At 37.7% G+C, this 26,590-nt stretch overlaps 1 protein-coding gene across 3 annotated transcripts in view; it reads left to right on the top strand.

The window, feature by feature from the left end:
* The window catches only part of LOC145989934 (mitochondrial dicarboxylate carrier-like), a 51,341-nt gene that overhangs the window by 5,630 nt on the left and 19,121 nt on the right, over window positions 1-26,590 (top strand). For 2 of the 3 annotated variants that reach the window (XM_083125462.1, XM_083125463.1), the window contains exons 2-6: window positions 7,642-7,745; window positions 10,227-10,382; window positions 11,699-11,865; window positions 14,717-14,924; window positions 15,262-15,342. In XM_083125462.1, the coding sequence (XP_082981588.1) occupies window positions 7,650-7,745; window positions 10,227-10,382; window positions 11,699-11,865; window positions 14,717-14,924; window positions 15,262-15,342 (708 nt within the window). In that variant the 5' untranslated portion in view covers window positions 7,642-7,649. Of the gene's footprint in view, window positions 1-6,742; window positions 6,877-7,641; window positions 7,746-10,226; window positions 10,383-11,698; window positions 11,866-14,716; window positions 14,925-15,261; window positions 15,343-26,590 lie in introns of those variants that run through there. The other variant, XM_083125460.1, reaches the window with a different exon arrangement.

Genomic DNA, 26,590 nt, shown 5'->3' with positions numbered 1-26,590 from the left:
AGTGCTCTAATCTGACTCATCTTTACTAACTACCCTTCCTTTCACACACCATCGGACACTTTCACTTCACTAAAAAGAAAAACACTGGACAATTAGAGACACCGAGTTGATTGGTATTCTCGCCTTGCTTTGTTTATAATTTGCAACCCCAGCACGGCAGATGGTACATCAACGATCGGTGTTACTAACAACTGAAATATGATTATCTGCTAAATGAACTGTAGATCTACAATTTTTAGAATTCAATGCAAGAAATTGAATTATATCTCCAAGTGAAATTCTTATACTGATAGATTTTACGTGTGATTTTTTACAAATATTAATGTAAAAAATCCCCTGGTGATGCGAATTCCCTTTGATATTTAGGCAATTCTTTTGTATTTACTTCAATGTTGTCAATGTCAGTTGCAACACATGAGTGTCTGTGTGCGTGAGAGCAAGGGATATACCTTTTCTTAAGGAAGAAATCGATAACAAAAAAGTCTGGATGGCTCTTTAGACACATCTATCTAAATGGTTATATAAATTTGGGGAAGATATTACATTCGTTCTTGCCAAGTATGCAGGACAGTATCTTCCTCACGAATTACTTCTCCAACGAGTATTACAAATCAGTCAGGATTAGTCACTTCTCCGTGAAGTTTGCAACTATGTCAACACAATGCGAAAGCTCTCGCGTCGTGCCATGATGCGACCTGGCTCGGTTGATTGTCTCATGGCTACCACTGGGCTACCACCCCACCTCCTCGCTCATTGCCTACGGAGAGTTTTCCATGCCTCCGCACATGCCTCTGCTTGCAGGGCAGACTATGCCAGAGAGAACAGCTGGCGATACGGCGAAGGAATTGAGGCGGCTGTAAGCTGGAACGCTTTCGAGATTTGAATCTCCTTGTTCGTAAATGTATTAATTTAACTATATTTTGGCAAAGCAAGTGCTATTTTTTTTTCTGAGGGTAGAGCAATGGCACTACAGCTCTCCCCTTAGAGCCGCCGCTGACAGGACCACTTTATATGGAACACGAAAGGTCTCTCTTAACTCATGCATATATTTCCTTAGGGATTCCAGGTCCACACTCATAAATGTCATTCTCCTCTGAAGAATAATGAAATGCATCCCATCATTCAAAAAACATTAACATTTATTACAATTCAAAAAAAATTCTACAACCAATCATAAAACATGATAAAAAAATTATCTTCCAAAGACTTCTTTGTAGAGTTGTAGCCCAACTAGATGTACCTGGAGTATGGTGTGGTGCAAATGCAATTCTTTCTGAATCCAATACTGAAATAAAAAGTTAAAAAAACCTTAAAATCCAAACCACAAAAATACATTGCACGTAGCTTTTCAAGAAAAGATCAATTTATGGCACATACAAACAGATATTTGAAGATTATCTATTACATGAATCAGTGTGTACAAATAATTTTGTTAACCTTGGATTCTGAATTTGAGGTACTTGGCTTGAGAATGAAATATACCGCAGATTGAAATTAAAAATACAGAAGTTATGCTGTAATCAAAAATGCAAGAAAAAGCTGAGGTTGGATATGCAATAAAATAAAAGTAATACTTTTGGTAATATATACATATGTATAATAATAATAATAATAAAAAAAATCATATGGGGTGTAAGGTACCTTCCATGTAGGTGCCCAAAAGTCAACCTCATTTCCACGCAGTACACCCTGGATGACATTTTGCAGACGAACGAGGCTCTGGCAACTTTGTGTGTGTTGTCCTGTTTATTTGCCCTTATGTGCTGAGTGCCCCTTTACAGCCTCAGCTTTCAACCGGTCAGAAAATTTTCAAGATTTTAGTTACAACATGGGATTACAGTTATGGTAAGGGGCTGGACCTCGTATTGTGTTACGGGTGCAAAATAGCCTTAATGCTGACGCACCCAATAATTTTAAATTTTTAAAAAATATCATATCTGGTACAGCGGGTGTGTTTAGACCTCGAGGGTCACTAACAACAGACCCTTATCTGGGTTTGCCATTATTATCTATATTCCAGGGAGTAAGAAAGCATTAATTTATCCACCCATAGAATATCTCGTGAAAACTCAATTTTCTTCTTTTACAAATGTCCCATTTTTAGTTGTTTGGCATTAAATTTTCTTACCCCCCCCCCCTTCCAACTGGAAATTGAGTTCAAACCCCTGAAGATAAGAATAACGTTGTTGCAAGTTTCATACAAACTGTTTCTTCTTACTACATTTTATGCACAAACAGCCCTGCTCAAAATTCTGTTACTTTTTCCAGTAGGTCGATGGGTGGTTTGAAACATCTACTGTGTTTAGATTTTTCAAGAAAATATGAAAACAAATCGTTTATCAGGGGGAATGTCAATTTATATTTACAGCCAATATGTTAAAGAAATGGTAGATGAGTTATCCATCACAGTTTTCATTTGGTCTGTAAAAAACACAATGTGAAATTTAAATGAAAATGTTAGAATATGTGCTTCACTTCAACAAAATTCCATTCTTTAAAGCAACATATGATGTGGAATATAAAAAATGAAGGTAAAAGTTCAGTATTTCAGAGACACATTTCTTCAATTTTACAGAAGAAACTACTTACGGAAATGAGTTTCTACAAGGTTTCCAACATTCGTTGATGTGTTTTCTTTCATCGTGGAATATATTTGACCAGGAAATCATGTATTTTTCAAGAGAAATATCTCACCGATGCACAATTGCGATTGCTTTCACTGTCCACTGTCAGTGTATCCAAACCCCCTTTTTTCACTATACTTGCCTAACCAAACCAAACCTAACCTAACCGTATCGGAAATGGTTCGTGGGGCTATCCGTCAGCTACGTGTGCATAATGTACAATTTGCACACGTGACAAACACCACAGTACGTATTTTTTGGTGAAGAAGGTTCGAAACACTGCATTCCCACAACACGAGTCAAAATGTGCCCGCCATATTGTGCCTCACGGAAGCTAAGAAAGGAATAAAAAAAATCACTGTAAATGTGAAAAATTTTGGTTGTTTTCGTGTAAAAAGCATAATGGCACCTTGAACTATGTTCCGCAATACACAATAGGTACGTACAAACCATGCAAAACACAAAATATCCGATTTTAATGTGTCTCCGATATACCAAACTTTTACCAAAATGAAAATAGCAATGATCATATTCGCCTACTATTATTTATGCTCTTGGCTGTACATTAGGTCTACTGTAGGTGTTTGGTAGGAAACCACTCAGTTTCAGTAGATTTCCAAGAAAACAATACAGTTGATAGCAGTTCTAAATAGAAAATTTCAGCTAATCCTCTAGTTTAGTAGGATCTGAACCACTATGTACCTCCACTGGTTATTGAACCCAGCAAAGTAGAATGTGAAGCATTGGAATCACTAACGAAAATTAAAGGTTCACAGATTACAAATGTCAATAATTATTAGAATACACTTTTGAATGATTTTGTGCTAAAAAATTGTTCATGCCTTGAACTTGGCCCAACTTCTAATTCATAAATAAAATATTTTCATTTTACATGCTACATTTGTACATATGAATTTGATTCCTGACTGAATGCAAATACTATGGAAACATAAAAGACAGGCCTATTTGCGACTTCTTTCAAAACGATTTTCATGTCCCATGTTATGTATGGATTTCTCAGCAGACAGTCATTCATTGTCTGTTGCCAAGAAGATGGACTAGTACTGCCACCACCTGGCAATATAAAAAAAAAATGCATTACCTATGAGCAGCTAGCGACAGCAAATTGAAGTATGCTAAAAGCATAAACCCTGACGTACCTAACCTACTCACACTTGCATCTGAGAGGAAAAATAAATCAAACTTAACCAGTCTAACATTTTCAGATGCATATGCAAGTAGGTTTGATGCTTTTAGCACGTAACACCAAGCTGCTCAGGTATTATCTGTGAATAAAACAACCACTTGCGTCACATTTGCTTACCCCTCCAATTAACAGAAATTTCATCAAATGATAATGTCAAGAAATGATTAGAAGTTGCACACATCAGAATATACCATGCAATCCTGTAGATAAAAAAGAAAGAAATATTGACATTTTTAACCCATTTGGATTAGAAATCACACAATAATGAAAGAACCATATGGAATTATAGATTTAAAATAAAAATGCTCCGTTCACATATTCTTTACCTATTTATTGATTGATTGATTACATTGCTCTTCTGACACTTTTGGCTAATCAAGAAGATTGGGATGAGGAATGAGATGTTTAAATTGACGAAAGGACACTCACAATAACATCCATGTCCTGGCAAGGAATTGAACCCTTAACTCCTGGCATCATAGCATACTTTGCTAACCTCTTTACACTTTGGTGCAACAAATTAGTTTTAAAGAAGTCATGTTCTAATGCAATTTCCTCTCATGTATTAACTATTTTGAAAGTTACGTTGTTTTACAATAATTGCTACCACACATTTTTAACCATTAAAAAATAAGTAGTGTTACATAAGTAAACATGAATAGGTTGAGGGGTTGCCAATAGAGGAAATATAGTTCTTCTTGTTTATAATAATGATATGCTGATATCCCTATTTTACGAGCATTGAAATATGTTTTGTGCTGGCTGATACAGGATTTGAACTGAGAAGTTTTATGTACAACACACTTCCCAAGCACAAATCCCATACCATGCCTTGCATGCATTAATGCTCCTCAGCCTGGATCCTAGGGAAGCCTGAATGAACTTGGAACCTGAGAAAAATAAAAATATATACCTTGCACATGGTAATGAACACAATCATAACAAACTAAATGTTTACATGCGTTCGTGTCAGTACAGTGTACTGTTTTGTAATAGCAGATAATACGTGCTCTATCTACACTATGCCATAAGTATACAATGTGTAAATAAAACCTGCTGTAAGATACAATTTTTATCCACATCTAAATTTTACATGACATATGTTTAAACAATTTGAATTAATGCATGATCAAGATCAAAATTATTTCATAATAAATGCATAATTATTGTGCTGTGAATTTACTTTATAAATTAAGCAAAAGCTGGTAAAATTTTCGAAGCCGGGAAATGGATTTCTTCAAATTTACATGAGAAAGTACTTACGTAATTGAGTTTCTGTAGAATTGTGATAGGCCTTACAAGTGTTCTCTCTCATCGGTCAAGTTATTTCACTGTTAATTCATGTTTGCATGTGAGTGCTAATGGAACCTAACCTAACACCTCGTAGGCATACCTTGTCCCCGTGATGGTTCGTGGGGCTATCGTGAATTTTTTGGGCTAACGTCAGTGCTAATGGAACCTAACCTAACCTCGTAGGCATACCTCATCCTCGTGATGGTTCGTGGGGCTAACATCAACCATCCACGGGTAGCCCCAAAAATTCACGACAGCCCGTGGGTATGCCTACGAGGTTAGGTTAGGCCTGTTAGGTTAGGTTGCATTAGCACTCATTTTCACCAAAAAATACCTATGGAGGGGAAAAACAAGGAAGATTAATTACTCGATATTTTGAAAAAGGAAATTATTTTCGTTAAAAAAAGCTAAATCCCTGTTAAACAATGTTTCGCAATGCAGAGTAGGTAAGTACGAATGTCAACAATTACAGAATATTTATGGTTTGTAAAAGATGAAATTGGTGTTTGCAAATCGCAGCAAGTCCTAGGTAACAGTTCCGAATGTTTCATGATTTTTGCATTGCAAGTTTTATAGGAGCATTAGGAAGTGTTCACAAAACTGATAATGATTGTGGGAATAGGTTCCAAGCTAGGAGAAACTAATTAGCACAGTTAAGAGTTGCACAACGTATTAATTAAAAGATAAATTATGTTTTGAGAAATGTATTGTGCACGAGCAGGAATGCCTTGCAAAGAGGTGCTAACAAACTATGCCTACCAAACAATCTGCTCGTGGAAGTGTATTTTGATATAAATCAGTGCAACATATTGGAAATTATTAATATTACTAACTTGGATTACAGGAGGTTCAGAGAAACAATCCTTTTTTTTTGGGAAAGACGTAAATCGAAATCGAACCATGTAAAAACAAAAGGAACTTGGGCGGACTAGAGATAAACGAAAGCTGTGGAACAATAAAAATGCTGCCAATGTATTTTCAAGATTTAAAAATCTTGCGGAATAAAGCCCATCATAAATTGGCACGTAAAAATAGTTTTCCCTCAAATAAATCAGTCCTCTCCCCCTCCCCAGAAACACTCGTCCAGCTGCCTGCAACAGCAAACTACATATTCACTTCCTACAAATTATGAACAATAATTAACCATCATTTCAAAACTTGCACACATGTTTATCCTTACAATGCGCCCCATGATTACACATCACGTCTAATAACATTAATCAAATATTCCCACACATAAAAAGTGAAAATGAACTGCAGCCCGTAGATAGCAGCCAGTGGTCTTTACACACAAAAAAGTATATATAATACAAAAAATAATAGTATTACTCACTTATATTGTAATTCCAGCAAGTATTTTATGCTATTTGTTCCTGAAGGATCGTGAATTTTTGGTGTAAAATGATATTCTCTACACCACACAACGTGGAGAAAGATATTTACTTGTTGTTTCTTAGTTCTTACCAAAAGACGCAAGTGAAGATCAAAGATTCATTTACTCTTCCACAAAGATTCATTTCAAGGTAGTACGTCATTCATGCGTCCACCAATGAACAACGAGCTCGCGTCAACCAATCAGATAGCTTAAAACTGGTGTGGCAGCAATCACTACCGTGAATGAATGCTCTATAAATTTATCTGGCAAGTGAACAGTACGTGATTGTCAGTGGTTAATAATAGTCATCGGAACCAAGAAGCCTGACTTCTGCACGGTCGAGTAGCAGATATTGCACGGTGTACTTCAAAATTCAGGTAATACTCGTGAGGAAACGTAAGTTCATGACTAAGCACCAACAGCATAAGTAAATGAAATGCAGATATGAGTAGAGAGCTACTAGGGTTGGTGAACCCGTTAATGATAGATATACTTTTTCTCATGCATGTATATCAAATGAATTTTCTACATCTGCTTTCTTCTGTTACAGCTTTGTAACATAAAGTTCACAGCTATCGCATACTTTATATCAATGAAATGATGTTATTTGTATTAGTATAACATAAGGGAACAGTAAAAATAATATAAATTTCCCATTAACATGGTCCCTCCGAAAGAAATAGAACTGCTTCCTGAATTAATGTGCATTCTTTGAAATATTTAACCGTGGTTTCCAGACAATGATGAGATTGAAATTTTCCATTGTACTTATTAATTTCCTTCTAACATATGTAAGATTGAATTGGCCTACAGTTTTTTTTTTTTGACTGCGAGTATTATTTATACCATGCAGTTCAGTTTTTGATTACAGTATTTGTAATAGTTCTCAGCTTAGGAATTTAGGTCTTTGTTTGACCCCAACTACATTAACTAAAAAAAATGAAAATGCAGTTATAGTAATTTGTAGACTAAAATATATTGATCCTAAGTTAATTTTCTACACAAGACTATGTTTTTATTTGATAATGCTTTACATGTAGTATTTATAAGATGGAAACTCTAAGCACTCTATGGAAACTCTATGTGTAAATTATGGTAATGAATCAATAACGGAAATGAGAAAAGAGATACATTCTTTCCAGGTGCTCCAATGGGAAGTCATGAGACGAGAAAATCAAGATGGTATTTTGGTGGAATAGCATCAGCGGGAGCGGCATGCTGCACTCATCCACTTGATTTATTAAAGGTAATATATTTTTCCACCTTGAATGCCATTTCTGAGAACAATAATGGTGGTCTGACTTCCATATGCTATACAAATTTTTACTAGAGTAGAGCTGATTATACTGTCTGATGCTGCTCCAAATTGGTTCTCTTTGTGTCACCAAAAATGTCACACAACACTTTCGTGAAGTAATTAACCCTAGAAGGCTAAAGTGGAAAACCAGGAACATTATAGGTAAGGCGTAGTCATTTTGATGACCTTACTCTTTTACTTTGTAGGAAGAGTTTTATTGGCAATTAAAATTTACTAATAACATACCATCCACTAGGAATGTAAATGTTCTATGTTCAATTTTCATTTTTTTCAGGAGAGCCCAGTAAAGTTTACATGATATATTGGTACTACTTCCGTATAGTGGAGACACCTAGAAATCATTTATTTCACACTGCATTCTGGAAACGAGATGGAGATGAAACAATTTCATTATAAATTTGTCAAAGTAAAGTAAATAATTCATATTTTGGGAAATCAATCAAATACTTTGATTCCACCATTATTAAATGTTTTTGTCTGTTAAGAACAAAAGAAAGAACCGAAGACCATTACTATTGCTAAGCATCTCCCACAAATGACTGAGGTTAGAATGCAAGTGGTTTATCTCACACTCGGATGGTGCTTGTGGTTGATTGAGGAAATTGTTGTAAGGTTTCATTGGCTGTTGGAGTTTGCATTGCCGTGGCTGCTTCCAAATTCTGTTCATGGACCAAAAAGACTCAATATATCAACATTGGTTGTATGTAGGCATCAGACGATTGCAGGGATGAAACAATTGCATCCTGAATAGACTACAGCCAAAATATCTCCATTTGTTTACAATTTGGAGATAGAACATTTGCATTCTCAATAGACAATACATTGATTTCTTATAGTATTAGTAAGAAATAAAAACATTATGACATGATTTAATGTCCATAGTTACATGTAACAGAGTAGTTTGTTTGTTGTTCTGCACATATTGCTTCGGAACAATGGCTGCAACACATTTTTGTCATTCTCCTTTTCTGGCATGGACAGAAGGTGCAGATCTTGTTTCCTTCTCCCCTTAGTCTCTATTTCATCTGTATGCATATACACATGTAATATGTTCACCATTCACAAACTTAGCGTGCATGGTAAGTTGCACATTGTAAAATAGTTCATTATCCATGGCTTCATAAGTTTAGTGTGGAGTTCATTTCCAAACTGCGGGCGATTGGCCCTGGACCCAAATTGTCAACAAAGCACTTTGCATGCTGGTGGTGGCTCCATAATGGTGTGGGGCATGTTTACGTGGCATGGTTTTGGTCGTCTGGTCAAATTGATCCAGTCATTGACTGGGAATCGCTATGTTCAGCTATTTGCAGCCCTTCATGGACATCATGTACCCTAACAACGATGGATTTTTCCAGGATGACAATGTCACCAGGCCACGATTGTTTGCAAGTGGTTTGAGGAGCATTCTGGACAATTGCAAAATAAGATAGCCAGACATGAGACCCGTGGAACACATTTGGGATATGCCGGCCCCCGTGGCAGAGTGGTTAGGACATCGCGCTATGATGCTAGGGGTCCCGGGTTCAAATTCTAGCCTGGGCATAGATGTTTGTGAGTGTCCATTCATCAATTTCATCATATCATCACTTATTTCCATCTTCGCAAATTAGCCAAAAATGGCACAAAAAGTGAAGTAAAATAAAGCAAATCAATCAATCAACATTTGGGATATGATTGAAAGATCCATACTTGCACAAGATCCTGCACCTGCAACAACCACACAGTTATGGGAGGCTATCGAGACTGTATGGCTGAACATCTCTTCAAGGGACTTCCGCCGACTGATAGTGTTCATGCCACATCGAGTTGCTGCACTTGGCCGGGTAAATGAGGTCCCACACGATATTAGGTAGGTATCCATGACTTTAGGCACTTCAGTGTACTTCACATGCATTGGGTGCAAAGGGGTATTTTGTCGCTAAATGCTTTCGTTGTTAGGTTAGGCAGGTCAGATTTAGGACTCTTAGCATTCATAAAATATATCTAAATCCTTTTGTTGTTAGGTAAATCAGGTTTATGACTTTAGCATTAAATTAATGCTTTAAACACCTGATCACGTAATGTCTGGTCTCGAGCACAAACCCCCTCATTGAACTGAACATGCAATAGCAAAAACTCATGTCCAAGTCAACCCGAAACCAAGAATCCCTGACCACGCAAGTTACATTTCAAATCATAATTTCCAGTGAAGTACCAGTGAAGCTTTTAATTATGCTAATTAGTTTTGCAAGCTTTCAATTTACTCCCCAATCATTTCCAGTATTCTAAAGCATTTCCAAATAATCCTACAAAACTTACAAAAAAATATTAAACATTCAGAACTGTTGCCCAAGTGATGATGGCAGGAACGATTACCGACTGGTGAAGAACAATTGAGGTTAATTATTGTTATTATTTTTTTACTTGCAGGTTCATCTTCAAACTCAGCAAGAGGGAAAGCTGTCAATTGTCAGATTAACATTGCAGATAGTGAAACAGCAGGGTGTTCTAGCTCTGTACAATGGGTTGTCAGCCTCACTGCTTCGCCAGCTTACATATTCCACAACAAGATTTGGTATTTATGAGGTATGATATGTTGAATATATTGAGACGATAACATGTAAACATGGAGATGTTACGATTTTGAAAAATATTATATGTGCGCGTGTGTGCTCTGCATAATGTTTCTTTGAGTCGGATTGCTTGAAGAGGTCTGCAGGCTCTTACTCCTAAGTTAAAAATGTAAAATGTATATTGTATCTAAAGATATCTGTTTGCGAACGTGCACCCGCCCAACCTGCTCCTCCCCCATGACAAGAAACCAAGCATGGATCTCAAGCGTTCACAAAAAAACCTGCCTGCACATGCGAACAAGCGCCGCTCCACGAAAGCACATGACGAGAGCGGGAAACGCTGCTCACAGTGCCAAAACCCCATTGCACAGTAAAAGAAGGAAGCACTATGCCCGCACGGGAATGGCAGAAAGTGAAAGAACTGCGTCAACTAGCGCTGCCACGAGCACAAGCGGAAGAAGAAGGAACCATGCCGCCTGCAGCAAGACAGTACATGCCTGACGAAGCCACCAGGTGGGTGGCGAAATCTATCGCGAGAAAAATTTACGTGGAAAAATGAAAAGTAAGTTTATCAGAGTTAATTATGTAAAGTGTATTTAAAAATCCATTTCATGTGCCTTCTAAGTAATTGAACTTTTAGTGTAATTGGGGAATGCCAGGCAGACCCGTAGCCAGAATTTTATATCGAAGGGGGCTCATCACTTATCAGCAGCTGCCATCTAAAGGTGTAAATGTGTGGATTAAATAAAAGCCCTGAAGATGAATTTCTCAGTATATTACAATTGCATAAGATGTTTAATCCTGCTAAGGAAGTAAAATAAATTACCACTATACACTATTTAAATTTGATATTTCTAGAAGCTCCCCCCTGGCTACGTGTCAGCCAGTGTGTTACATGAAGATATATTTCATTCCTTTTTTAATTGATTTTTCACTTATTTTAAATATAGTCAAGATCAGTGAAGTATTTTTGTTCTCTATTAAGTTTCATATTCTGAACAAGATTTTTTCCAAATCTTGGAAGTTTTATAATGCTGGAAACTGCTTGGGTTTAGTCGCTGGACCCATGGCCAGTATAATCCTCCGTGGGATTGTGCTGTCTTGTTTGTTCTTATTTGTGCCAAGTATGGAGATTTTATCCTTGCAGACAGTATAGTTTTAGTTCTCTTTAAGGACTCTTGTGACTGTATTAGTAAAAATTTAGATTAGTTTTATTATTATTTTACAGACTCCCCATATTGTGTGACGGGCAAAAATAGCCTATGTGGTGATGTGCCCATAATTAGAAATCAACCAGTTAATTAACAGGTTCCATGTACTTCTTTATAGGTTTCAAAGCAAGCGATCTCTTCATCACCAGAATCCATTCCCTTCCTCCACAAGGTAGGCTTGGCTGCCTTTGCTGGTGCTTGCGGAGGATTTGTTGGAACACCGGCTGATATGGTTAACGTCCGAATGCAGAATGACATTAAATTGCCTTCCGACCAACGAAGAAAGTAAGTATCGTATGCCACATAACAATAGTTTGATTTAAGCTTTAACCTTTATCGTTCAGAACCTCGCACGCCTATATTCTCATTGAAGCAATCGCCTTTTCAAGTGCGAAACTAAAATTTATACATCATACCTCCCAATAATTAGTGTTAAAGGAAAAAGAAATTGAATTTCTTTCAAAAAATTGTGCCCCTCTCCAATAGACGAAGTGAATGAAAAAAATGTAGTATGTAGCAGTGGTACCTTCCTACAACCATGCAAAGTTTCATTGAAATCAGGCTCATACTTCTTGAGTAAAAAATAAGATTATATAAAGCGGCTGTGTTGCCAGATTAATGACAATGTATGGAATTTTGCCTCTAGCCCTATGGATGCTGGATGGACCAAATTTGGAGGAAGGCATGACAAAGACCACTCTATGAGGATATGTAATGCACATGCTGCAACTTTGAAAAAAAAAAAAATTGAAATTACGGCGTTCGGAAATTTTGCGTAATTATGGAAAATTTCGAACTTTGTGCTCTTACACCTGCTTCTCTCCCTGGACTCTTAATTGTCCAATGCTACTTAAAATATTGCTTTTTACTCATTATTACATTCAAAATTTAAAATGTTCAGAAAGATGCAGTTGTTGAAAAGTTACAGCCTTTTATCTTCAATTTCTCCCATAGTAACAAAAGGGAAACAAAGGGCTTTTTCAAACAGTGCTTGTTAATAATTAGAGGTCTGCAAACTTGATCCATTGCCCACCCGGTCTAATGGTAAGAAATGCCCACCCACTCCCACCCTGTGCAGCTTTTGTCTTGAACCAGCCCGACTGCCCTGGATAGAGGAGAGAGTTTACGTGCCCGTCAGTACCCAGCCTGATTCAAGAATGGGCAGGCTGTCAATGACTCAATACAATTCTTTACGAGAACAACTGTGATTGGAGGAATGGAGGAAGGTCAGTATTTATGTTGACGCTATTGATTATTTTGTTCAGTCTTATTGCCTGTGAATGATCCGAGGCGTAGCTGGCGCAAAAGGGTGATTAATATTGAAATGCATAACCCAAAATAGTCAACAGGTAGTGTTGAATATATGAAAATTTTAATTTGAGATGAGTTATTATTTGCAGTAAGGTTACACGTAAGGAGCACGTTGAAAAAATAAATTACTAGTGTAGAAGTCTGTTACTCAGTTTTACTTTATATATATATATCAAATTTTATTAATTGCATGACACAAGTACAAACCATAAAATTTAGCACTATGCACTATTTCGAGAAAAGACATCACACCTGCAGGTGAGCACGTACTCTTATTACAAATGGTGTGGTCTGTGTACAGTGGAGTGCCCAGGGGGGAGGGGGGTCTTGGTGGACGTCATAACACCTTTCCTTTTGTCCAAGATTCCTATAAAAAGATTGTCAAAGACAGGAAGAGGTCTGACTACAAAAAAAATATTTACGTAACCCCCTTTCGAAAATACTGGGCATGCCACTGTCTGTGTACAGTAAACCGGTCGTCTGCCCAAGAATACCCACGTTAGAGATCCAAATGAACCACGTCCAGCATGGACGTGACTTGCTGCTCCCGCCCGCAGTGCGATGCACGTGGATTCTGCCCAGCAAGCAACTGTAGTGTGATGACGCTAGCCCGATTTTATCCTAGCTGCACGGAGCATGGAGACATTTGTCCCGAGAACGGCCACAGGGATTGAGCGGATCCCGGATTATGGAGTGAGTCATGCCTGCCCACGCAGATCTCTATTAATAATAGTAACAATGGATGTATTGTTTTGTAATTAGAGTATATAATATCTTTAGATGTAATAAACAAGAAAGAGAGAACTGAAATATTGTGTATAATTTTCAAGAAATGGTATGTTAATTGGTACTGTGTGATACCATGCAGTCTGGGAAATTTGCCCCCGCTGGATCGTTAATTTTAATAGAATTTAATTTTTTCAAAAGAAGCAGCAGTTAAGAAGTTATAGTCACTTTTATAAATCTATCGCATAATAATACAGGGGTAATGATGGGAAAATATGGACTTTTTCAAAGTTTGCGTGTTAATAATAGTAACAATGGATATATTGTTTTGTAATTCGAATATGTCATACCTTCATATGTATATTAAGATAAAAAAGACAGAACTGAAATATAGCCGGCCGGCCCCATGGCGGAGTAGTTAGCACATCACGAGATGTCAGGGGTCCCGGGTTTGAATCTCAGCCTGGGCATGGACGTTTGTGAGTGTCTATTCACCAGTTTCATCAAATCATCATTCATCATCATCCCCATCTTTGCAAATTCGTGAAAAGTGACACAAAAAGTGAAGGAAAGTAAGGCAAGGAAAAAAAATCAAGAGAACTGAAATATCATGGGTAGTTTTCAAGAAACGACATGTTATTTGCTGCCATGCACTGCTGGTTGAAATATATAATTTGTGTCCTTGTAAATATTCCTTAGAAGTGTAGAGTAACTAGCCATGTAAGGTTGTGTGTGTGTGTGTGTGTGCATCTTTGTGTAAGCTTGAAAAACTTCTGGGAAACCAGGATGAAACATAGCAGGAAAAATAAAAACCACCAAAAATAACTGTATTATATTATTTTTTTCATCTACAAAAAGTGGTTATGTGAACCTTTAAGAAGAACATAGGGTAGTAGTCAGTATAGTGTGAACTAAGAACTTGAACCGGTCAGTTCCCTTTAGTTCAAGGCAGTGCACTTATGGTTTTGACTGTACAGTCTTATGAGGTAACGAAGGACAAGGGAAGGAAGGTGAGTAAGCAAGCTCCGTGTTCCCAATGTGAATTGTCTGATGTTTCAAGTTCCAAGTATGTCGTAATGTTTTGCCAATCCTTTTCCAGTTACAAACATGCCCTCGATGGTCTACTGAGGGTTTACAAAGACGAAGGGATTCCACGACTGTTCTCAGGGGCCTCCACTGCTACCTCAAGAGCCATTCTGATGACTGTTGGCCAGCTGTCTTTCTACGACCAAATAAAGTTACTTCTTCTTAATACAGGGTTTTTCAGTGATACCATTGGCACTCATCTACTCTCCAGTACAATTGCAGTAAGTATGTTTCTTTACAAACATAATTGTAATGTTAAATATATTGATTTATGCAAATACAGTGGAGCCTTGATTTTACATTTTCCCACATGTTAAGGTTTTCTGGCTTGATTTCCTGAAAAACACAAATATAAAAATATAAATATTATTAGAAAAATCTTACATGGCAGTCAGTGCATCACAAATGTAGGTGTGAGCGATCAAGAGGGAACATTTGTCACGTAATATCAGTTCAGTAAAATATTGGATATTAGTGTTGTTAAATTTTATATGTATTGATATTAGTAGCAGTGAAGTTTATTGTCAAGCATTCACTTTAATTTTCATATACTTGCAGGGAGCTGTTGCTACCACCTTAACACAGCCACTTGATGTGTTGAAGACAAGAGCGATGAATTCAAAGCCAGGAGAGTTTAAGGTAAAAAATTTCATACATTAGAGTTTTAGAATATTTTTCATATTTCAGGGTGTCTGCCAGTCAAGAAAGTCATGAAAATCAACAAAAAATGAAGAAATCAACAAGTGGGTCAAAAAGTCAATAAAAAATTAAGAAATTATACTTGTTGTCAAGAATTTTTGCTATGACAATGACTGACTGAGTTCATTTTGTTTCACTTTTCTGTCCCTTTTTGGTAATCACGAAGATGAGGATGAATGGTGGTAAGATAAGGTGGATGAAGGGACAATCACAAATATATATAGAGGGACGACAACACAAGCCCCACGCAAGATTATACTGGCTGTAGGTCTGCCAAATGCAGTCCAAGATGCATCAATAGATAAAACAAGTCTAATTCTCTTGTTAAATACAGTTTCAGTTTTTATCTTAACTGGCCTTTTAGTAGGGGTTTTTCATTAAATAAATATTTTCTTAAATGCTAATTTCCAACTTTACCCAAGTAGGGCTCGAATAAATAAAGGTTAAGAAAAATGAAAAAAAAGGTAAAGAATAGTTTTTCTTGTATGTACGCATTGCTTGCATTATAGAATTATTTTCCTGTAGTTTACGGTTATTACAAGCATAAGAAAACAGTTTTTCTTTGTGACGTTTCAGGAGAACACACGCTCCTTTCATCAGACATTTATTTTCATTTTGACTAAAGATACAGTTATAACAATGGTTAGTAATTTTTAAACAAAAAGAATCTGTTATATAATGGATGTTGTCAATGTTACATTGTTGTAATATAGCAACTTAACTGTGAAAAAAGCAGTCTGTTTTATTTTTATTTAAATTATGAATCCAAAATATCATCAGGCAATTCAAATTCATCATTGTTTTCACAAAGTCTCTTGATGTTTTCTGTTACATTAAATTTTAAAGATGGTGGCTTACTCCATTTGTGAAAAAGAAAACTCCATACTGGATTAGTCAAAATGAAAATAAATGTCTGATGAAAGGAGCGTGTGTTCTCCTGAAACGTCACAAAGAAAAACTGTTTTCTTATGCTTGTAATAACCGTAAACTACAGGAAAATAAAGGTAAAGAATTTTAGATTTCTTATTTTTATAGACATATCAAATTATCTACACTTTTCGTTCTACAATTTCTTTACACAAAGGTAGGGGTTCAACACGCACATCATTTTTCAACATAGTCACCTCCCTTGTCAATGCACTTGGTCCAGCAGTCCACAAGCTTGCGTATGCGTATTTTTTCCAAGAAGCTTTTCGGTTGCTCCCGGAGCCACTTTTGCACCGCTGCCAGCACGTCTGAGTCAGTCGAAAATCGACAACCTCGCAAAGCATCCTTGAGTGGCCCCAACAAATGAAAGTCAGAGGGAGCAAGATCTGGGCTGTAGGGAGGGTGTTCCAGAACCTCAATATTCAACTTGTTGATGGTGTTAACGGTGTGCCGAGCCGTGTGTGGGCGGGCATTGTCATGCGAACATGTTCGCGCTTGTGTTCTGCAGTAAGCTGTCTTGGTATCCATCGTGCACAGACTTGACGGAAGCCTAGCTCCTCGTGGATGATTTGATGGGCAGAACCATGACTGATGTTTCAAGACGACGCTACCTCATCGATGATAACTTGCCTATTCGCCAGAACCATCTCTCGAGCTTGGTGAATCTTGTTGTCCGTAGTGGAGGTTGACGGGTGTCCTGCTCCCTCTTCGTGCGTCACACTCTTCCGGCCACTTTTAAACTCTTTCGATCCACGAAAAAACACTTTTACGTGATAAAGCACTGTTCCCATATTGTGATAACAGTCTATGATGAGGGATGTAAGGGGTGACCTTCCACGTAGTACACCCAAATGTCAACCTCACTTCCACATTAGTACACCCTGGACTGAAGACTAACGAGGCTCTGGCGACTGGCCCCATGGCCAGTATAATTTTGTTTGTATTGTCCTGTTCTTTTGTCCTTATGTGTGCTGAGTGCCCGTTTACAGCCTCAGCTTTTAACAGAAGTCAGAACGTTTTAAGATTTTTAATTATGCAACGTTAGAGTTGTTCTTTGTAATGATAAGGGGCTGGCCCCCGTATAATGTGACGGGAGCAAAATAGCCTAAGTGCTGACACTCCCACAATTTTAAAATCAAATTCAAATTCAAAAAGTCTATGATGAATTTCAGCCCCTTTCACACCCTCCAACTAGAGAAATCGTATCACTGCTCTCGGTTCCTCCTTGGTGCATACTTGCAGTGAAGAGACCATGATCTATCTGCAATGGAAGAAAGAGAAATGGAGCGATTAAGAGCAAACTTATGACAGAACCACAAGGGTAGAACATTATAACATCCGAGAGCATAAAGCAATGTGGCCAACCTAAGGAGAGTTATGGCGAAAGTGTAGATAATTTTTGACTTTCCCCCGTGTGTATATATGTATGTGAAGGCATTGGCAAATTTAGTGGGAGGAGCACGGAGGTATCTCCGAAAAGGAAAGAGTAAATGTCATGGAAAGTAATATTCCAACACACAAAAAATGTTCGATCAATACAATGTAGAATTCTTCAGCGACTCCCTCGATAATATAAGAGGGGTTGTCATAAAGTTTTATTTATCACCTCGAAAAAATCAAGCTGTGACAATGAAACTTGGTGATGGTGTTAGTCCTTCTCTACATATTCACCCTTCAATGCGACGCATTTTTCCCAACAATGGGTGACTTGGCAGAGACCTTGGTTGTAGAAGTCTGCATCTTGGCTGTTAAGGAAACGTTCCACCTCGAAAATCACCTCGTCATTCTGGAAATGCCTGCCACACAATGGTTTCTTCATCCGAGGAAAGAGGAAGAAGTCACTGGGTGCCATGTCAGGAGAATACGGGGGGGTGAGGGAAAATTTGATAGCCCAAAGAAGCAGCATGTGTGACTGTGTCCTGTGCAGAATGAGCTGGAGCGTTGTCGTGGAGCAAAAATACCCCCTTGGACAGCTTCCCGCGATGCTTCATCTTGACAGCCTCCCGTAACCTTGTCAGGAGATTTCGGTAGTATGCTTCTGTGATGGTTTGCCCCTTACGAGCATAATCTGTTAGCACCACACCATGGCAGTCCCAAAAAACACTCAGCATCACCTTGCCTGATGATGGTTGGGTCTTCACCTTTTTCGGCAGTGGTGAATCCACATGTTTCCATTGCTTGCTTTGCTCCTTTGTCTCAGGGTCATAGTAATACACCCAGCACTCGTCTATGGTGATTAGGTGGCTAAAGAAGTCATCTGGATTGGCCTGACACAGCTGTAACATTTCCGCTGCTGCCTCGGTTTGGCGGGCTTTTTGAATGGGCAAGCGAGCGGCGACTTTTGTCATGTTTAAAATGTCATGCAAGATGTTGAAAACTGATCCATGACTGATTTTCACTTTTTCCACTATCGCCTCGATTGTGATACGCCGGTCTTCGAGCACCAGGGCCTACACTTCTCTTGCGATTCCCGATTCTTCACAGAGAGATGGTCTGCCACTTCGTTCTTCATCATTCAGACTTGTTTGACCACACTGGAAGCGTCTGCGCCACCTAACCACTGTGTCATATGATGGTGCATTGCAGCATTGTTTCCCTTCAAATGCAGAAAACGAATTACCGCACGATACTCCACTTTATCAATGGGCTGCGCCATTTTGTTTTGGCTCCTCTAGTGGTGTGCTACGGTACTGTAGCGTGGGGATTTCAGTGTGTACCAGGACTGCAGACATGTACCTGCAAACACACAAATAATTAATTACATAACTTTATTTTTTCGAGGTGATAATTAAAACTTTATGACTACCCCTCGTACTTTTCCAGAAAGCCAAAGAATAGAACAAGCACAAATAAGCTAATCGGAACTGGATTTGCTGGAAACTGGGATGTGCGCCACCTTTAATCAAATCTGGGATGTCTTGAATCCAAAAAAGATAATACACACAAATTTACATTAATGGAGATAAAGCAGAAATGTCTAGAAGGTCAAAAACATACCATTCTTTCTGAATGATTGTGACAATTTTGCTTTAGAAAGTGAATTCTCGACTTTCATTCTTTCCTTTTAAATCCTTGTTATACAAGCACTGCAGAAAGGCTTTTGCTTCACGGAAAATGGCGAACTCTGTCTGGTTGTAATCAAGAGGCCCCAGGCTCGATATCCAGTGGAGGAACACAGGCTCCCCAATGGCTGAGTGGTAAGATCGTCACCTTGCAATATGCAAATCCAGTTTCGATTAGTTCTTATCTGAACACAATTTGGACCTAAAACAAACTTTGCAAAATTTTTTAAAGCCTCGCAATATAGCATAGTGTATTGCATGTAGAAAATCTACACATTATATTTCCAATGTTACATCCTTTGATATACTTATTCTGGGCTTATGCATTTTCTGTGCCCCTCCCAGAAAATATTTCTGGATCTGCCTATACATGAAGGTAAGTCAATTTCAATTAGCATTGATGTATAACTTTTAGTGGACAGCTGGTTTCAAATTAAACCAATAAAATTATACACTTCCGGGTGGCTGGTTTCAAACTAACACACCACCATACGACAGCAATACACATGCCATATCTTGGGAAATGCAGATGATATTTCAGTTTGGTCTTTTTAGATCATTTGTATACATGAAGGTATGGCATACTGGAATGACAAAATAATATATATATATATATATATATATATATATATATATATATATATATATATATATATATATATATATATATATATATATATATATATATATGTATGTATGTATGTATGTATGTATTGTTACTAGAGTACTGCATTGGACCACTTTCGCTCGAATATTTAGAATATCATTTCAATGTGACAATAATCGCACGAATATACATATATGTAAAAATTCGTCCTGGTAGTTTCAGCCCAAAATCATCTATTCATTTTCATATATTGCTATGTATTGGCAAGATAGACTAAATTACATTTTAACATGGAGATAATGATTATGTTCACTTTAATTTCAATTTCACTTCGTCTTTCACTTCACGATCCATATTTGAGAGCCCACTACTACAGAAAAATTACAATTATACGTGAACTACTGGGCTTCGAGAGTATACCGATTGTTTGCCTGTTCGAGCGAAGAAACTGTCAATTCCGTAAGCCATCTAGCGTCATCCATGCAAACTATTAGACAATCGGGCAAAAAAGCTTCGATGCAGCACTCTAATTGTTACTTTTGGCTGATGTGTTTCAGTTTTACATGTAATAATGAAAAAAAAAACGAAAAAAACTTGTTCACAAAGTGTGACAATTAGAGGTCCAAGGGGAAACATCTAATTTGTAAAATTACCAGAAAATCGTTATTTTCTAAAATTAGTGTTTTTTTTTTCTTTTTCATTTTTCTTTTCAAAATTTGGGAACACTTATTGCATGTCCTAGAAGAGTGGGTTTTTTAGTCATCCTCAGTGGCCAAGCGTAGAGATGCTAGCAGGGTAGGCACAAAAGTGCGATAATTTCCATTAGTTGCTTAAATATGTAAAAAGAAAGGGAGGGGGCTATGTCATGGAGAGTGGTTCAATGTCTCTCCAGGCCGCTTCTTTACTTGCCAGTGGCGTGACGTTTTCAAAAGTGTTGTTACCGGTCATGAGTACGATAATTATGTCTTAGACGTTTTTCTCCCGCCCACCAGATGTCATCGATCTAGATTTTTGTTAATTTTGGGTTTTTTATCTGTTTGTATTTTTTCAACCCCTGATTTATGTACACACCTCCAGAAAGAACTACCAATCATGAGACATCGTGAAAATCCAACGAATAGTGCTCGAGCCCTGTTGTCAATTATTCTTCACTTTTTTTATAAATTTATTTATTTATTTTGCAATTGAGGTGAAAAGGGCTAGAAGAACCCCATAATCTTCGGGTCAGTATGACGTTTGTGCCGTGAGCAGATGACAGAATTCCGCACTTTCAGCGACTGTCAGTTTAGTACATTCTACTGCTGCCAACTTAGTTTTTTTTAGCAAGACTTCCTCGCACTGAGGAAAATACCATTGTTATCTGTTGTATAACTAAAGGAATGGTTCTAGTTAATTCCAGTCTTGGCTTTCTAGATAAATGAATTTCTGACACCTGTATGTGGAAGTAAACATAATTTAAATTTTGAATATTTTCATCTCATTTGTTCTGCTCTATGCTAATCGTGACAATGAGAATGTATAGAGACTGAATTAAAGAGGATCAGGAAACATTGACCACTACGGGGCTTTCAAGAAAAAACATAGGTAAAGGTGACATCTCTCATTCAGTGTGTATACTTCGCATCCTAGTTTGTTCTACCCCTTGTGTTAGTAGACACCTTTACGTGATAATAGAACATAGGATCCTTGTTTGGGACCCGGCAACACGACAGGTTACTATGTAACATATAAACAGGTTATAATAAATGTAGTTGCTCGAGAGAATAGAATCTCAATTTTTAGGTGCAATTTAGCTCTTTTCTGCCAATCCAATGTGACAACACTGGCCTGTTCCGCGAGAGCTGAAACAGACATGGCCCGCGCAATAACCCCATAACACTCTTTGTCCTAAACCCAAAAAAGTCTTCCCTTGCATTGTACTCTCATTTCCGCCCTCTACTCTTGTTATCCCTTCAGGGTAAACGAAACTGCCTACCTCTTCGCTTGTGTCAGCTGCATAAAAAAATGTCTGCTTGTATTATCTATTCGACGACAGTGTTAATGCATTAAATAACGTTTCAACAACTTTTAATTTTTTTTAAAATTTTGCTGTCACTTGCCACTGCTACTTGCAAAGGAAAATAGAGTTGAAAACATTTTAGAAATGATTGTTATAAGAAGGAAACATGAAAGACCAAAAGTGGGTCCTACCTTCCCGATGATTACATCTTCACTCAATTAAGAACTCAATTGTTCTTGTTGTTCTTGCATTTCAATCCAGCACTTTCTTGCATAAATCTGATCGCTGCACACAACACGAATCACAAACAAAGCTCTACCGCCACAAGTCATGCTCCCTGTAGCATCAGGAGGTAAGTTTTCACAGACAGGGATCAAGCGAGGGAATCCCCATTCACAATAAAAATTATTCTATTTCCAGTGAAAGTAAAACTACTTTGTAAATATAAGGCATAACTAGCATTTTAATTTACTCAATTTGGTAGGAAGACTTACTTTACAATTATAAGTTATTTAGACTTTCTGTTTACGCTACTGTGTTGGGTGAATCGACAAGACCATCAGCACTCTCACCAGAAAACGAAGTCAGAACTACAGTACTCTGTAATTTTCAATTTCTCTTGTCGATGAAAGGAAGGAAAACCTAAGTTTCATACAAAATATGGAGAATGTACAATGAAATAGAAATCTCTCTGCACGAACACAGGCTAATGTTTATAAAAAATGCTGGTACACCACAAACTTCCAACCCTGGTGGATATGCAGTGTTGCTGGTATTCTGTTCGTCCTAGTGGGTAACACCGTGAGTCCGGCCTCATCAGCACATTATAAGCATACGTACAGTACTCACAAGCTTAGGCTTCCCGCATATACAACCGTGTGAGAAAATGTGAAGAGAAGAGGCCCCATCAAATGTGCCTCACTCCATGGAAAGTTTGTATACTGGACAGGGTTAGAATTTTTTTGTAATTATCATAAATGAAAATTCCAAACTTTTGCATTGCATTACATATGTTTTGACGAAATAAGTAAATACACCTTCAAAAGAGTAATGGCGTGGGTAGGCCCGGCCTCCTGGCCTCATAGGATGCTTTGCCACTGGTCATCCTTCCCTGCAAATTTGGTGCACCCAGCATCCATATAGCCGACGCTAAAGCGATTTTCCAGATTTTTTTTTTTCATAAAATAGCAATACTGCTTTCTTATATATTGTTATTATCCCCCCCCAAGAAGTATCTGCCTATTTTCAACAAAACTTTGCATGGGTGTAGGAATGTACCACTTCTACACATGTTTCATCATTCACTTTGGTCTATTGTGGTAGCCACAGGGCAATTTTTGTGTAAAATTTCAATTTTCTTCCTTTCTTCTTTTCTGGCGCTACAGCCCATCACAGGCCCCGGCCTCCTTCAGAATCTTCCGCCATCCATCTCTATCCAGCGCCTTCCTTCTCCAACTCCTAACTCCCAGCATACTTAAGTCCTCTTCTACCGAATCAACCCACCTTAAAGGTGGTCTTCCTACTTTTCTCCTGCCCTCCATATGCATAAACGTTATCTTTTTGCACATCGAGTTATCTGGCATTCGGTATATATGTCCTAGCCACCTTAACCGTATTAGTTTAATTTCCTTCACAATATCTATATCTTGGTAGAGTTGATATAGTTCATTATTGTATCTTCTTCTCCAAAATCCATTTTCACATATAGGACCATAGATCCTGCGCAGGATCTTCCTTTCAAAACTTCCGATCATTGTCTCAGCATTCTTAGTTATAATCCATGATTCACATCCATACATTAAAATAGGTCTTATTAACGTTTTGTATAGCTTAACTTTTGTTTTCCTTCTGATATACCGGGACTTCATATGTTTTCCAAGTCCAAAGTAACTTCTATTTGCCATACTTATTCTGTGTTGAATCTCTGTCAGAGAATCTCCTTTTTCTGTTATATACACACCAAGATATTTAAATTCCTGTACTCTCTCAAAGGAGAGCCCGTTAACTTCAAAATGTGTAGTACTAGTATGCACCTTGGTTATTTCCATATATTTTGTTTTAGCAGCATTTACTGCAAGCCCCATTTTTTTTGCTGCTGTAAGGAGATTAGCTACAGCTTCACGCAATGCTCTTGTTGTTCTAGCTATTATAACCACATCATCTGCATATGCCATCATTTGCACTGACTTGTTTATTATGGTTCCTCTAGTGTCTATACCTGATTCTCTGACAGCCTTTTCTAGTGCGATATTGAATAGCATACATGACAGGGCATCTCCTTGACGCAATCCTTGTTTTGTTTCGAATTCTTGAGATAGCTGATTTCTTATTTGTACTCTACATCGCACTTTTTTTAGAGTCTCTTCTACTAGATTTACTAATTTCTGTGGGATGTTGAATTCCCTCATGGCTTCAATCAGATTGTTCCTTCGTATGGTATCATACGCAGATTTAAAATCTATATAGAGGTGATATGTATTTATTCCAAATTCTTTTGTCTTTGCGCATATCTGTCTAATTGTATGTATGTGGTCTGAGGTCGATTTTCCCTCTCTAAAGCCACATTGGTAGTCACCTATTATTTTATTTACATATGGGGAGAGCCTTCGGAAAAGTATATTAGAGAGAATTTTGTATCCGGTGTTAAGTTTGCTGATGCCTCTATAATTTTCTGTTTGTAGGCGATCCCCCTTCTTATATATGGGGTATATTATACCTTCTTCCCATTGTGATGGGATTTCTTCATCCTTCCATATTTTATCTAGTAGATTTTGAATGCTTCTCAAGAAGTCCCTTCCGTGAAGTTTCATCATCTCTGCTGTTATTTTGTCAGATCCTGGCGCTCTATTGTTTTTCAGCTTCTCAATGGCACTCTTAACTTCTTCAAGGCTAGGTCCCTGCTTTTCCTGTTCATTAAGCTGGGGACTTGTTACATTCTGATCTTCTTCCGTATGCTGATTCTGTTCTTGCTCCATTCCACTTCCATTCTGGTATTGTTCATTCAAAAGTTCATTAAAATGTTCCTGCCATCTAATTAAAATATCCTGGTCATTACTTAACAGTCGTCCGTCTTTATCCTTACATATATATGCTCCAGTTTGGAATCCTCTCATTTCATTGACAGTTCTATAGAATCTTCTACTCTCTCGTTTTCCATTAAATGATTCCACTTGTCTCATTTTACTTTCCACACTCTCTTTTTTCTTTCTCTTATGTATTTTCTTTTCCTTCCTTCTCAGTTCTCTATATACTTCTAGCTTTGCTCTTGTAAAATAACTTTGTATCATATTTCTGTATGCTTCATTTTTCTGCTTGGTTATCTCCTTGCACTCCTCGTCAAACCATTCATTACGGTTTTGTTTCTTCATTTCCCCTATTTCCTCATCTGCTACTTTTATTATTACATCTCGTATTTTACACCACTCTTCATTGGGATTGGTGTTGTTCACGCCATCTTCCAGGTTTTTCAGTCTATCAGTAATCTTTTGCTGATATGTTTTCTTTCTGTCTTTTTCCTTCAATTTATATATATCATATTTTGTGATTTTACTTTCTTGCCTTTTGTGTATACATGATATTCTGTTCTTGATCTTGGCAATCACCAGGTAGTGATCTGTGTCCACATTTGCTCCCCTAAAACTACGTACATCTAAAATGCTTGATTTGTGTTTACTATCTAAAATTACATGGTCTATCTGGTTACTTGATCTCCCATCTGGAGTTCTCCATGTTGCTTTATGTATATCTTTGTGAGGATAAAAGGTGCCTGCTATGATCATTTGATGCCTATTTGCAAAATCAATCAGTTTTATTCCATTATTGTTACTCTCATGGTGCAGGCTATGAGATCCTATCACAGGTTTAGCCCAGATTTCCCTGCCTACCTTTGCATTAAAATCTCCAAGAATTATTTTGATATCATATTGGGGGCATGAATCGTAAACCCTCTCCAATTTATCATAGAAAGCATCCTTTTCTTCCTCAGATTTATCCTCTGTTGGTGCGTGGGTTGTTATCAAGCTGTAGTTATGGAACTTTCCCCTAACTCTTAAAATGCAGGTTCTATCATCTATTGCCTTAAAATCCATTACAAGATTTTTCATCTTCTTCTTTATTAAAAAACCTGTTCCAAACTCATGTTTTTCTCCACAGCTATAATATATTACTGTGTCTTTCTGCTCCAACACATCCTTCCCAGTCCACCTAATTTCCTGTAATGCAAGAATATCAAGCTTGTATTTATTAAACTCTTCGGTAAGGTTTCTTAGGGCTCCAGTTCTGTATAGAGATAATACGTTCCATGATCCTACTCTCATAACCTTATTCTTGCCAGTTCGTCTTACATATTCCAGTCCGGCTCTCTGATTTGAAGGCTTCTCAACAATTGGTGCTTTTACTGGGTAGAATGGTCAGTCCCACGCCAAACCCCCACGCTTGGGGGGCCAGGATTTTTATTTGGGGTTTACTCCCCTAGGGAGGCTGGCTTCACCATGCCTAAAGAGTCCTCCCTACCCCTTGGTTTTCTGTTAGGGTTTCCTTCCCTTAGCCTTTGGGGATCCCTCCCCTCCCTGCAAGGCAGCAGGGGCAGTGCTT

Source organism: Lepisma saccharinum, chromosome 7 (assembly GCF_977018435.1).
Source record: "Lepisma saccharinum chromosome 7, izLepSacc3.1, whole genome shotgun sequence".
Classification (NCBI taxonomy): domain Eukaryota; kingdom Metazoa; phylum Arthropoda; class Insecta; order Zygentoma; family Lepismatidae; genus Lepisma; species Lepisma saccharinum.
Note: the sequence above shows the minus strand (reverse complement) of the source record. Positions and strands in the feature narration are given on the sequence as shown.